The 15025-nt window shown below is 47.3% G+C and overlaps 1 protein-coding gene and 1 pseudogene across 1 annotated transcript in view; one reads left to right on the top strand and one right to left on the bottom strand.

Moving 5' to 3' along the window:
- Positions 1 to 596: 596 nt before the first annotated feature.
- Positions 597 to 2420, top strand: LOC120051686 (annotated as a pseudogene).
- Positions 2421 to 13957: 11537 nt separating this feature from the next.
- The window catches only part of LOC120051675 (coiled-coil domain-containing protein 60-like), a 37297-nt gene continuing 36229 nt past the window's right edge, over positions 13958 to 15025 (bottom strand). The window contains exon 11 of the mRNA XM_038998569.1: positions 13958 to 14356. Within this exon, the coding sequence (XP_038854497.1) occupies positions 14264 to 14356 (93 nt within the window). The 3' untranslated portion in view covers positions 13958 to 14263. The remainder of the gene's footprint in view (positions 14357 to 15025) is intronic.

Genomic DNA, 15025 nt, shown 5'->3' with positions numbered 1-15025 from the left:
GCCAGCCCCTCCTCTTGAGTGCTCCACTCGCTACGTGCGGTTTATCTGTATCTTCCACCCGTGGTTTGTCGTACTTGTGTTTCGTTAGTGTTACACTACGACTCCGTGCGCATATATTGGTGGCTCTTGCTGCCACAAACTGTATTTACCTTACACAACTTGCCGACTGGCTTGTTCTATGTGTGTGTTGTGAATTGCTTTAACATGCTGCTCATCGCTTCTCTGTAAATTATCCTGCAGGGTTTTGTCTTTTTATTTCCCCTGCAGAGTGTGAGTATCGTGGTGGGCTTTCCACTACCTTGAGACATTATCTTTGGAGTTCCTTAATGGCCGTTACTCTGTTTTTACTGCTTGGATATTAAACCGGTAGGTATTATTGAAGTTGGTGTAAAACTAAAATCTAATAAATCAAATCCATTACCTGGTTGCTGTTTTTTTGTCTACCTGTTTTTCCCACAGGGGTCTTCCCCTTTGTTTGCAGAGGTACTGGGTAATTTATCCCTCACCGGGTTCCTATTCCTCCAAGCAGGTCACGACATAAGCTCTCCCAGGGTGTCGGACCCCTGCTCCGTGGCCTTGTTGGCTTGGCTGAGCTTATGGCTTCCCTTTGTGACAGGTGTGACGGTGTCATCTGTCACCACCATAGGGACGTGCCTGGGGGACACAGGCGCTCGGGGCACCAGAGGAGAGGCGGGCCCCGGCAGGACCCCAGTCACACCCTTCCCCGGCCTCGGCTGCTTCTCCCGGGCTCAAAGGGCAACATGGGAGGAGGGTGCGGAGTCCCCCTGGGTGTTGTCTACAATGCTCTGGCACCGGTGGCCAACCCCCTGAAGAAAACCCTGCGGCTGGAGATCTCCTCACTCCTGGACAAGGGTGCCATACGCAGGATTGAGACATCAGAACGGCTAGGTGGGTTCTACTCCACTTATTTTGTGGTCTCAAAAAGAGATGGAGGGTTTTGACCGATTCTGGACACCCGCAACTGTGTCCAGGGACCAGTGGTTTGTGACGCTGGACCTGAGGGATGCGTACTTCCATGTTCCTGTTCACCCAGCTCATTGGCAGTACCTCTGATTTGCTTTCGAAAGGGACAGCTTACGAGTTCATGGTTCTTCCCTTCGGCCTCTCCTTGGCACCCCGCATTTTCACAAAGTGCATGGACACTGTCCCGGCACCTCTCACGTGCAGAGGATTGTTGATCCTCAATTGGACAATTGGCTATTTGTGCCTCAACCAGGACCCATGTCCTGTCAGACAGAGACATGCTCCTGATCCACATCGGAGGGTGGCCTTTATTGGCATGGAACCGGACTCAGTCCTCATGAGAGCACACCTGCCCACCAGAAGGGTTCAGGTGATCTTATCTTGCCTCAACCATTTTTGGCAGTGGCGGGTGGTATACGCCCTAACCTGCCAACGCCTGTTGGGCTTGCTGACGGCGGCCTCGTTGCTGATTCCCCTGGGCCTGCTCCATCTCCAGCCTCTTCAACGGTGATTCAACACCCATCAGCTGCATCCGAAGCGCCACCGTCACCACCAGCTGCGGGCGACTCCTTTCTCTCAGGTGGGGCGGAGATGCTGAGGATGTGCCGCAGGGAGCTGGTCAGCATAGACACCTCCCAGATCGGCTGGCGGGGGGGGGGGGGGGGGGTGTGACCAAGGGCAGGTCGGCCAGTGGCTGTTGGCTACCCCCTTAGAGCGGCAGGCACATCAATATACTAGAGCTCCGAGCTGTATTACTGGCCCTGCGGTCTTTCCTTCCACATCTGAAAGGAAGAAATGTCCTAGTGAAAATGGACAACACCACAGTGGTGGCTTAGATCAACCATCAGGGTGGACTGAGGTCCCACTGAAACAATTTTATATCATGGGAGCTCCTTATCTGGGCTCAGGGACGTCTAGCATCTCTACGTGCAGCGCACGTACCTGACATCCTGAGTGTGGCAGCGGATATGCTCTTGAGGGAGGGCCCGCCACCTTGGGACTGGAGCCTACATCCCCAGGTGGTGCAGCACCTGTGGGACAAGTTCGGGAGGGCTCAGGTGAACCTGTTTGCCTCCCTGGACAATGCACACTGCCCCCTGTGGTACTCCATGTCTGAGCCACCAGGGCCTCTGGGCTTGGATGCACTGGCTCGTGATTGGCCAGGCCTGGAGCTTTACGCATTCCCCTCTTCTTCACTGATCCAGGCTGTGCTGGACAGGACCAGGATGGCAGAGCATCGTTTGCTTCTGGTGGCCCCATACTGGCCCAGACGACCCTGGTTTAGCCTTCTCCTGTCCCTGTTGTCTGGGACACCTTGGCAACTTCCTCTGAAACCGGACTTGCTGTCTCAGGCCGGGGGAACTCTGTGGCATCCGAGGCCGCACTGCCTCAGTCTGTGGGCTTGGTCACTGAACGGCACCAATGGTCCATGTTAGGGCTACAGGAGGGTGTAATGAACACCATGCAGAGCGCAAGGGCGACAGTTCTGCTCTTGGTGTACTGGTATTGAGGTTGTGCCCGAGTCATGCGTGGTGCAGTATGTCCTCCAATACCTGCAGTCTCGCTTGGATGAGGGCTTGGCAGCCTCTAAACTGAGAAAGTATTTGGCTGCAATTTCTGCCTGCCATGTGGGTTGGATGGACAGGCCAATGGGGCGTCATCCCTTGGTCTCCAGGTTTATGAAGGGGGTTCGTCGTCTGCGTCCAGCTAGGACCCGCTCAATGGCGAGCTGTGATCTGGATGTGGTCTTGGCAGCTTTGGCAAATCCGCCTTTCGAACCGTTGGAGTCTGCCTCCCTGAAACACCTCTCTATGAAGATTGCTTTCTTGGTAGCAATTACTTCCATGAAGAGGGTGGGTGAGCGCCATGCTCTTTCGGTAAGTTCTGAGTGCTACCGGATGAACCGGTATTATATCTCTCCGCCCCAACCCTTCATTCCTCCCGAAGGTTCTGTCAGATAGGCATGTGAACATCCCTTTAATCCTGTCTGCTTACGACCCCCCCGGCAGTGGCGGGGGAGTCTGGGCCTCCCTCAGGCTTGCTGTGCCCTGTGAGGGCACTGGCTGCCTATGTGGAGCGGACACGGTCAGTGAGAACAACAGACCAGCTCTTTGTATGCCATGGTGAGAGAGTCCTGGGGGCTGGGCTATCAAAGCAGAGGCTCTCTCACTGGATCGTGGACACGATTACGACAGCATACCGCCTGGCTGGCATGCCAGTGCTCGGATCTGTGGTTGCACATTCAACATGGGGTGTGGCTGCGTCCTGGGCTCTACTGAGAGGAGTGCCCCTTGCTGATATCTGTGCTGTGGCCAGCTGGGCCTCTTGCACCTTTTGCTAAGTACTATCGGGTAAATATGGCACCTCCCTGTGCGGTTGGTTCTGGCTGGCCGGGTCCCTCTAGCACCGACTAATCTGGTACGGGTATACCAATATATTGGAGTGATCCAATATAGTGAAACATAACAAAGGTTACGTATGTAACCACGGTTATGTGAGCTATATGGATCAATCCAATCCTCTACGGTGCTAGAGGCACCTCAAAAATGTATGTAGAGAACGTGTGTCGCGGCCATGGGGTCTATAAAGTGGGGCAAAAAAGTATTTAGTCAGCCACCAATTGTGCAAGTTCTAACACTTAAAAAGATGAGAGAGGCCTGTAATTTTCACCATAGGTACACTTCAACTATGACAGACAAAATGAGAAAAACAAATCCAGAAAATCACATTGTAGGATTTTTAATGAATTTATTTGCAAATTATGGTGGAAAATAAGTAGTTGGTCAATAACAAAAGTTTATCTCAATACTTTGTTATATACCCTTTGTTGGCAATGACAGAGGTCAAACGTTTTCTGTAAGTCTTCACAAGGTTTTCACACTGTTGCTGGTATTTTGGCCCATTCCTCCATGCAGATCTCCTCTAGAGCAGTGATGGTTTGGGACTGTTGCTGGGCAACACGGACTTTCAACTCCCTCCAAAGATTTTCTATGGGGTTGAGATCTGGAGACTGGCTAGGCCACTCCAGGACCTTGAAATGCTTCTTACGAAGCCACTCCTTCGTTGCCCGGGCGGTATGTTTGGGATCTTTGTCATGCTGAAAGACCCAGCCACGTTTTATCTTCAATGCCCTTGCTGATGGAAGGAGGTTTTCACTCAATCTCACGATACATGGCCCCATTCATTCTTTCCTTTACACGGATCAGTCGTCCTGGTCCCTTTGCAGAAAAACAGCCCCAAAGCATGATGTTTCCACCCCCATGCTTCACAGTAGGTATGGTGTTCTTTGGATGCAACTCAGCATTCTTTGTCCTCCAAACACGACGAGTTGAGTTTTTACCAAAAAGTTATATTTTGGTTTCATCTGACCATATGACATTCTCCCAATCTTCTTCTGGATCATCCAAATGCTCTCTAGCAAACTTCAGACGGGCCTGGACATGTACTGGCTTAAGCAGGGGGACACGTCTGGCACTGCAGGATTTGAGTCCCTGGCGGCGTAGTGTGTTACTGATGGTAGGCTTTGTTACTTTGGTCCCAGCTCTCTGCAGGTCATTCACTAGGTCCCCCCGTGTGGTTCTGGGATTTTTGCTCACCGTTCTTGTGATCATTTTGACCCCACGGGGTGAGATCTTGCGTGGAGCCCCAGATCGAGGGAGATTATCAGTGGTTTTGTATGTCTTCCATTTCCTAATAATTGCTCCCACAGTTGATTTCTTCAAACCAAGCTGCTTACCTATTGCAGATTCAGTCTTCCCAGCCTGGTGCAGGTCTACAATTTTGTTTCTGGTGTCCTTTGACAGCTCTTTGGTTTTGGCCATAGTGGAGTTTGGAGTGTGACTGTTTGAGGTTGTGGACAGGTGTCTTTTATACTGATAACAAGTTCAAACAGGTGCCACTAATACAGGTAACGAGTGGAGGACAGAGGAGCCTCTTAAAGAAGAAGTTACAGGTCTGTGAGAGCCAGAAATCTTGCTTGTTTGTAGGTGACAAATACTTAGTTTCCACCATAATTTGCAAATAAATTCATTAAAAATCCTACAATGTGATTTTCAGGATTTTTTTCCTCATTATGTCTGTCATAGTTGAAGTGTACCTACCTATGATGAAAATTACAGGCCTCGCTCATCTTTTTAAGTGGGAGAACATGCACAATTGGTGGCTGACTAAATACTTTTTTGCCCCACAGTATATATGGGTGGACCCCAGCCGTATCCCTCCGCCGTGGAGTGATCCATAAAGCTCACATACATAACCTTTGTTTTTAAGCCCTGATATTTTACTTTTATTTAACTAGGCAAGTCAGTTAAGAGCAACTTCTTAATTTCAATGACAGCCTAGGAACAGTGCCTTGTTCAGGGGCAGGACAACATATTTTATTTTACCTTGATCAGCTCAGGGATTTGACCTTGCAACCTTTTGGTTACTAGTCCAACATTCTTACCACTAGGCTACCTGCCGCCCCACGAGCTGGTGGTGAAAAGTTTGATTAAACAATTCAAAGACTGAAATGAATACATCAGATGACAAATATTTAGGAGAGCAAATCGATATTCAATCCCAAAATCAGCTGTAACTGTCAATAATAAAACAAAGCTTTAAACTATGTTTGATTGAACCTGAATCCAGAAAATGAATTGTGAAGTCGCTTCCGGACACGGCTTCCTCACCACTCTAATACACACTCCTGCATCGCCATGATTTCACTTTTTGTACATGTGGCAGTTTACTCTGCTAGAACGAGAAGCTGTCTGTCTGTTGGAAAGCTACAGCATCTCTCCTCAAACCAAAACTTCCCCCACAGTATAACAACACATCCCTTTAAAACCCACCTCACAGTGGAGTTTCTCTGGTAAAGTAACAGTATAGCTATAATTGTCCTGATGAAACCCACAACATGAAAGCTAAAACCACCTAACAAAAACACAAAACTACATCTACTACAAGATCTTCTATCATTGGGTATAGGAACCACATATCTAAACACCGGCTAAATGTGTTTTGATATAAACAGTATTTTAACTTTCAGTTACTATAACCCCCAGTCCGTACTACAGCAACTCCAACTGTCATACCTAGAAGTACTAGCACCATATCAGATCACACACCAGGACAAGATTCACATTCTGGGTTATCTTTCTATCTAGGAAAATGTCATTTTCATCTAGAAAAATCTAATTTCCTCTAGGCTAAGATGCTTGACTGTTTGACCAACAGGGCAGTAAAGTAACTGAGCAAATGACAGAGGAAGAGGGAGGAAAGAGGGGGAGAAACAGCCTGTGACTGTTTCTTTTTTCACTTTTCTCTCTCGTTCACTGTTTCTATAAACAGAAAAACCCCCGTGGCTTGTTTTTAAGTGCCTGTCTGCCTGTGGGGAAGAACACGTGGAGACAGTTATGTTCAGTCAACATAATCACAGGATACATGCACACACACACACACATATGTGCGCACACACACAATCATTTATTCAATAAAGATAGGCTCTTCAATGATATTTGCTTGCCTCATATTTCTTCTATCTTGGTTTCATTTTCATCTAGACCACCCACTAACATCACAGGACACATCCTGTAGAGACTAGCTTGTGTCAGTGCCCCAGTTTGTAAGTCAATGAACTGTTGCAATATCAAACAATTCTACGATGAGGTCAAAGATAAATAGGTCTTCTCTTTGGACTTATGATCTGTTTTATCTATGACTTGGAAGGGCACTAAACATAAACAACTCTTACTGGAAGGATTTCAATGGTATCAGATTCTACAGATTAAAAACTAAGCCAAGATCAAATCCAAACATTCTGCTTTAAATAAACAACATGCATTGCACCACCTAAGAACAAAAACAATATGGTTAATTTGTTTTAATAAGTTAGTGTCAGAGTATATCGTCATACTACCGAGAGCTTCTGGTCAGCGGGGTGGTGGCACTGGGATCCTCATCTCTCCCAAGTGGACATTCTCTCTTTCTCCCCTGACCCATCTGTCTATCGCCTCCTTTGAATTCCATGCTGTCACAGTTACCAGCCCTTTCAAGCTTAACATCCTTATCATTTATCGCCCCCCAGGTTCCCTTGGAGAGTTCATCAATGAGCTTGACGCCTTGATAAGTTCCTTTCCTGAGGATGGCTCACCTCTCACAGTTCTGGGTGACTTTAACCTCCCCACGTCTACCTTTGACTCATTCCTCTCTGCCTCCTTCTTTCCACTCCTCTCCTCTTTTGACCTCACCCTCTCACCTTCCCCCCCTACTCACAAGGCAGGCAATACGCTTGACCTCATCTTTACTAGATGCTGTTCTTCCACTAATCTCATTGCAACTCCCCTCCAAGTCTCCGACCACTACCTTGTATCCTTTTCCCTCTCGCTCTCATCCAACACTTCCCACACTGCCCCTACTCGGATGGTATCGCGCCGTCCCAACCTTCGCTCTCTCTCCCCCGCTACTCTCTCCTCTTCCATCCTATCATCTCTTCCCTCTGCTCAAACCTTCTCCAACCTATCTCCTGATTCTGCCTCCTCAACCCTCCTCTCCTCCCTTTCTGCATCCTTTAACTCTCTATGTCCCCTATCCTCCAGGCCGGCTCGGTCCTCCCCTCCTGCTCCGTGGCTCGACGACTCATTGCGAGCTCACGGAACAGGGCTCCGGGCAGCCGAGCGGAAATGGAGGAAAACTCGCCTCCCTGCGGACCTGGCATCCTTTCACTCCCTCCTCTCTACATTCTCCTCTTCTGTCTCTGCTGCTAAAGCCACTTTCTACCACTCTAAATTCCAAGCATCTGCCTCTAACCCTAGGAAGCTCTTTGCCACCTTCTCCTCCCTCCTGAATCCTCCTCCCCCTCCCCCCTCCTCCTCCCTCTCTGCGGATGACTTCGTCAACCATTTTGAAAAGAAGGTCGACGACATCCGATCCTCGTTTGCTAAGTCAAACGACACCGCTGGTTCTGCTCACACTGCCCTACCCTGTGCTTTGACCTCTTTCTCCCCTCTCTCTCCAGATGAAATCTCGCGTCTTGTGACGGCCGGCCACTCAACAACCTGCCCGCTTGACCCTATCCCCTCCTCTCTTCTCCAGGCCATTTCCGGAGACCTTCTCCCTTACCTCACCTCGCTCATCAACTCATCCTTGACCGCTGGCTACGTCCCTTCCGCCTTCAAGAGAGCGAGAGTTGCACCCCTGCTGAAAACCTACACTCGATCCCTCCGATGTCAACAACTACAGACCAGTATCCCTTCTTTCTTTTCTCTCCAAAACTCTTGAACGTGCCGTCCTTGGCCAGCTCTCCTGCTATCTCTCTCAGAATGACCTTCTTGATCCAAATCAGTCAGGTTTCAAGACTAGTCATTCAACTGAGACTGCTCTTCTCTGTGTCACGGAGGCGCTCCGCACTGCTAAAGCTAACTCTCTCTCCTCTGCTCTCATCCTTCTAGACCTATCGGCTGCCTTTGATACAGTGAACCATCAGATCCTCCTCTCCACCCTCTCCGAGTTGGGCATCTCCGGCGCGGCCCACGCTTGGATTGCGTCCTACCTGACAGGTCGCTCCTACCAGGTGGCGTGGCGAGAATCTGTCTCCGCACCACGTGCTCTCACCACTGGTGTCCCCCAGGGCTCTGTTCTAGGCCCTCTCCTATTCTCGCTATACACCAAGTCACTTGGCTCTGTCATATCCTCACATGGTCTCTCCTATCATTGCTATGCAGACGACACACAATTAATCTTCTCCTTTCCCCCTTCTGATAACCAGGTGGCGAATCGCATCTCTGCATGTCTGGCAGACATATCAGTGTGGATGACGGATCACCACCTCAAGCTGAACCTCGGCAAGACGGAGCTGCTCTTCCTCCCGGGGAAGGACTGCCCGTTCCATGATCTCGCCATCACGGTTGACAACTCCATTGTGTCCTCCTCCCAGAGTGCTAAGAACCTTGGTGTGATCCTGGACAACACGCTGTCGTTCTCAACTAACATCAAGGCGGTGACCCGTTCCTGTAGGTTCATGTTCTACAACATTCGCAGAGTACGACCCTGCCTCACACAGGAAGCGGCGCAGGTCCTAATCCAGGCACTTGTCATCTCCCGTCTGGACTACTGCAACTCGCTGTTGGCTGGGCTCCCTGCCTGTGCCATTAAACCCCTACAACTCATCCAGAACGCCGCAGCCCGTCTGGTGTTCAACCTTCCCAAGTTCTCTCACGTCACCCCGCTCCTCCGCTCTCTCCACTGGCTTCCAGTTGAAGCTCGCATCCGCTACAAGACCATGGTGCTTGCCTACGGAGCTGTGAGGGGAACGGCACCTCCGTACCTTCAGGCTCTGATCAGGCCCTACACCCAAACAAGGGCACTGCGTTCATCCACCTCTGGCCTGCTCGCCTCCCTACCTCTGAGGAAGTACAGCTCCCGCTCAGCCCAGTCAAAACTGTTCGCTGCTCTGGCACCCCAATGGTGGAACAAACTCCCCCACGACGCCAGGTCAGCGGAGTCAATCACCACCTTCCGGAAACACCTGAAACACCACCTCTTTAAGGAATACCTAGGATAGGATAAAGTAATCCTTCTAACCCCCCCCCCCCCCCCCCCCTTAAAAGAGTTAGATGCACTATTGTAAAGTGGTTGTTCCACTGGATATCATAAGGTGAATGCACCAACTTGTAAGTCGCTCTGGATAAGAGCGTCTGCTAAATGACTTATATGTAAATGTAAATGTAATACTAGCCGGTGTACAACAGTGGTTTCTGTCTGCCTATCTCTGCTGTGAATGTGGCATGTGTACTTTACTTTAACTAGGCTATTTCAGTCTCATGGCTGTGAAGATAGCGTTCAGGTCAATGGCACCTGGCTAGCTAGTTAGTGAGTGACCGTCATGTCACTTTGAACTTGGATAAAAATGACATTTGTGACATTAGGTTGGACTTGGTTGAACTTGTCAAAATCATTCTATTCCCCAATACATCCAGAACAGTGTTCCGTTACTAAATGTCCATGGAAAACCTCATGAAAAGCTTAGATTGGTTGGAAGTTAATGCAGGCATTGCCAGTGAGTAAATACTAATTGAACAGTCCACAGTGCCCTCAACTCTGTTAGTAGTGATAAGATAAAGTCTACCTGTGCAAAGGGCCCATGGAGTGGAACCTTTCATCAATTGGGCCAAAAGGCCTTCCATGAAAATGGAACTACACACATGGAACATAAAGTACCAGTCAAAAGTTTGGACACACCTACAGTACTCATTCAAGGGTTTTTCTTTATTTGTACTATTTTCTATATTGTAGAACAATAGTGAAGACATCAACACTATGAAATAACACATATGGAATCATGTAGTAGCCAAAATAGGGTTAAACAAATCAAAATATATGTTATATTTTAGATTATTCAAAGTAGCCACGCTTTACCTTGATGACAGCTTTGCACACTTTTGGCATTCTCTCAACCAACTTCATGAGGAATGCTTTTCCAACAGTCTTGAAGGAGTTCCTACATATGCGGAGCACTTATTGGCTGCTTTTACTTCACTCTGCGGTCGAACTCATTCCAAACCATCTCAACTGGGTTGAGGTCAGCTGATTGTGGAGACCAGGTCATCTGATGCAGCACCATCACTCTCCTTGTTGGTCAAATAGCCCTTACACAGCCTGGAGGTGTGTTTTGGGTCATTATCCTATTGAAAAACAAATGATAGTCCCACTAAGCGCAAACCAGATGGGATGGCGTATCGCTGCAGAATGCTGTGGTAGCCATGCTGGTTAAGTGTGCCTTGAATTCTAAATAGATCACTGACAGTGTCACCAGCAAAGCACCCCTACACCATCATACCTCCTCCTCCATGCTTCACGGTGGGAACCACACATACGGAGATCCTCCGTTCACCTACTCTGTCTCACAAAGACATGGCGGTTGGATCGAAAAATCTCAAATTTTGACTTTCTTGGCCCAAGCAAGCCTCTTCTTCTTATTGCTGTCCTTTAGTTGTGATTTCTTTGCAGCAATTCGACCATGAAGGCCTGATTCACGCAGTCTCCTCTGAACAGTTGATGTTGAGATGTGTCTGTTACTTGAACTCTGTGAAGCATTTATTTGGACTGCAATCTGAGGTGCAGTTAACTCTAATGAACGTATCCTCTGCAGCAAAGGTAACTCTGGGTCTTCCTTTCCTGTGGCGGTCCTCATGAGAGCCAGTTTCATCATTGCGCTTGAGGGCTTTTGCGACGGCACTTGAAGAAACTTTCAAAGTTCTTGAAATGTTAACTGACCTTCATGTCTTAAAGTAATGATGGCCTGTCATTTCTCTATGCTTATTTGAGCTGTTCTTGCCATAATATGGACTTGGTATTTTACCAAATAGGACTGTCTTCTGTATACCACCCCTACCTTGTCACAACACAACTGATTGGCTAAAATGCATTAAGAAGGAAAGAACTTCCACAAATTAACATTAACAAGGCACACCTCTTAATTGAAATGCATTCCAGCTGACTACTTCATGAAGCTGGTTGAAAGAATGCCAAGAGTGTGCAAAGCTGTCATCAAGGCAAAGGGTGGCTACATTGAAGAATCTAAAATATATTTTCATTTGTTTAACACTTTTTTGGTTGCTATATGATTCCATATGTGTTATTTCATAGGTGTGATATCTTCACTATTATTCTACAATGTAGAAAATAGTAAAAATAAAGAAAAACCCTTGAATGAGTAGGTTTTTCCAAACTTTTGACTGGTACTGGATAATACTTTGGTCATGATACCATATGAACTGTGACACAGGTATGAGCCATTAAGTCATCTCCTCTCTACTATACAGTTTGTCATCCATATTGTTGTTTCTATGGCTTCACATCCATTCACATTCATTTCAGTAGGATTACACATGAATAAAATGGCATTTACTGCAACCAACAAATTTCTTACAGAAATGCTTTTATTTATTCAGAGTTATGTTTGTTTTTCACCAAACATCAGTGGTTTATGCAAAAAAATACATTTGACACAACACTACATTTCACATCACCGGTGGCGTCTTTTGATTTTGTAACCTCTCCACTATGTTCAAACATGCCTTTCTCTCTGTACTTTCACAACTATAAGTGTGAATAGAGCAGTGGTGTAGTCATAAATTCATTGGTGGGTGGGCCTGACGAAATGTGGGTGTTGGCAGCCATCTTCCTGCAATTTTGCCATGGGGCAAAGAGAAAAATGTGTAGTTCTGTAGCTAATCTATTCTACGCATTTTGACATGAGGCTGATGGTATTCTACACAGTTTAACTTGAGGCTGAGAGAAAATGTTGCTGTTTTAAAGCTAATTTCCTGCATTTCTACACCTTTTACGATGGGGCAGAGAGGAACGTGCAATATTATAGCTCACTTCCCCTCCCCAAACTTTGAGGTTAAGCTCTGGGGTTCAAACAGACTGTGTGGCATTCCTGAAATGTGTGATCGACACCCGTTTTCCCCCCTTCGCCCTCTCTCCCCCATCCCTGTCTCCTGTTCTCCCCTTCTCTCGCCCTTCTCCCTCTCTCCCCTCTGGGAGTCTACAAAGCCTTTGACACCACTACACAAACCCGGGGGGGGGGGGGGGGTGTACGCTCCAGCTCCCTCCCTCAATCCAACCATCCAAAAGAGAAAAAACACAACAGCTTATCACAGAAGATAAGAAAGCTAGACAGTTATCTGCTGACAACAAACATTGGAACAAAGACACATGATGATAAGTTCTTTTATTGCCATCGCAGCATTTAGTCATATTTCTACAGATAAATGACATATAGCGCCACAGACAGAATCACATAATTGTAACCTTTTAATCATTATTGTTTTAATGATCACATTCAGGATTTTGTGAAATCCTCTACAGACAGCTGTTGAAACACTGCATTCACAGTAACTCTTAACTAGTCTCCTCAAAGTCTTCACAAACAATTGTTTCCAGGCAGAGTTCATTATCTTTATCTAACAGGAGGCAAAGAGCCATTGGGTCAGGCTCTTTTATTCTCCAATAAAAGGGCTATCCATCAGACAAGGCCGGGGCTGGGGTAAGGGTTAGAGTTAGGCTGGAGCGGAGCCTGTATGGGCGTGGCACTGGGCTGATTTCAATAACAGACAACACGCTATCTATTATTGTTGTTTGGGATGTTTGTTTGGGAGGGAAAGGCGGTGGATGTGATGGGAACTGGAGAGGGATGGGGGGGAGGGGTAAGAGGATGGTAGGAGGACGGGGAGGTAAAGGGTGGTGTGGGAAGGGAAGAGAAGGGAGGAGGAGTGGACTGGCGGAGGGAGGGAGAAAGGGATAAGGGGACGGTACAAGGACAGGGAGGTATTTGATGGCTCAGTGAAGCTTATCCTCCCGTGGGAGACATGATTTAAGTATGTTTGAAACGTAAACAAAAGGGAAACGGAGAACAAGTGGAAGTGAAATAAGAGCCCTGCTTCCCACAGTGGATATAAAGGAGGAAGACTCTGGATTGGAGTTGCCTGTGGGATCACAGATCTAGGATCAGCTTAATCTCCCCCAAAACCTAACCTTAGGTCAGTTCAGAGACTATGGGCAACTATATTTGTGTATGTGTGTGTGTCATCATCATCCATGGACATGGTGTGTGTGTGTGTGTGTGTGTGTTATTTACATTTTATTTAACCTTTATTTAACTAGGCAAGTCAGTTAAGAACACATTCTTATTTTCAATGACGGCCTACCAGAAGGCAAAAGGCCTCCTGCGGGGACTGGGGCTGGGATTAAAAATAAAATAAAAATATAGGACAAAACACACATCACAACAAGAGCGACACCATAACACTACATGAAGAGGGACCTAAAACAACAGTATGGCAGCAACACAACAACAACAACAACATGGTAGCAACACAACATGGGAGCAGCACAACATGGTAGCAGCACAAAACATGGTACAAACATTATTGGGCACAGACAACAGCACAAAGGGCAAGATGGTAGAGACAACAATACATCACGCGAAGCAGCCACAACTGTCAGTAAGAGTGTCCATGATTGAGTCTTTGAATGAAGAGATAAAACAGTCCAGTTTGAGTGATTTTTGCAGCTCGTTCCAGTCGCTAGCTGCAGCGAACTGAAAAGAGGAGCGACCCAGGGATTTGTGTGGGGACCTTTAACAGAAGGTGAATGGCTGAACGGGTGGTGAGTGTGTCTGTGGGTGTGTATTTAAATGTGTGAGCGTATTTTTTGGGGCGGGGGGGTCATTCCTCTGTGGTCGTCACATTTTCCTGGTATTAGTAAAAATGTGTACACCTCATATGTGTTCGGGTTAGTGGTCCTGCTGCTGTGGAAGAGTGACCCTGGAGAGGAGCCACGAGTCATAGTCCTCTCTGGACATCTGGACAACATGCTCCCTGGCTATCTGAAGAGGGAGAGGGAGGGAGAGGGGAAGAGAGAGTTACCACGCACAGTTCCAAAGCATAGTACACTCTTAAAAGGTGCTATCTAGAATCTAAAAGGGTTTTAGTCCCCTTTGAAGAACCCTTTTTGGTTCCAGATAGAACTCTTTTGGTTCTAGGTAGAACCTTTTGGGTTACATGTAGAAGCCTTTCCACAGAGGGTTCTACATGGAACCCAAAAGGTTTATACCTGGAACCAAAAAGGGTTATACCTGGAATCAAAAAGGGTTCTCCTATGCCCACATGAAAAAATACTATTTAATACTATGATATACTGTAAATACTATAGTATTCACTGTAGTGTTTTCGCAGCCTTCACTGGAGTGTTTTTGCAGACTTAAGTCTGATAAATCAGCGCTTCTGCTCTTTTCTATTACATGTATGGAACACAATATATGGTCTATACTTGCCATGTAGGTTTCTCACTTATGGGTGGCACAAATTGCGATATGTACGAGGGGAACGGGTATATGCCCCCCCCCCCCCCCCCCCACACACAACCCTGAGGTAAGCATCTAATTTATCACTCTGAATTCCTGTTATTAACTTATTCCAAACTGCTCTGTCTGGGGCTAGGGGCCATGAAGGCCGTCATCATCATCCATGCCCAGTGTGTGTGTGTGTGTGTGTGT

The sequence above is a fragment of the Salvelinus namaycush genome, chromosome 1, assembly GCF_016432855.1.
Source record: "Salvelinus namaycush isolate Seneca chromosome 1, SaNama_1.0, whole genome shotgun sequence".
In the NCBI taxonomy this organism is placed as follows: domain Eukaryota; kingdom Metazoa; phylum Chordata; class Actinopteri; order Salmoniformes; family Salmonidae; genus Salvelinus; species Salvelinus namaycush.
This window is presented reverse-complemented; position numbering and strand designations above follow the sequence as displayed.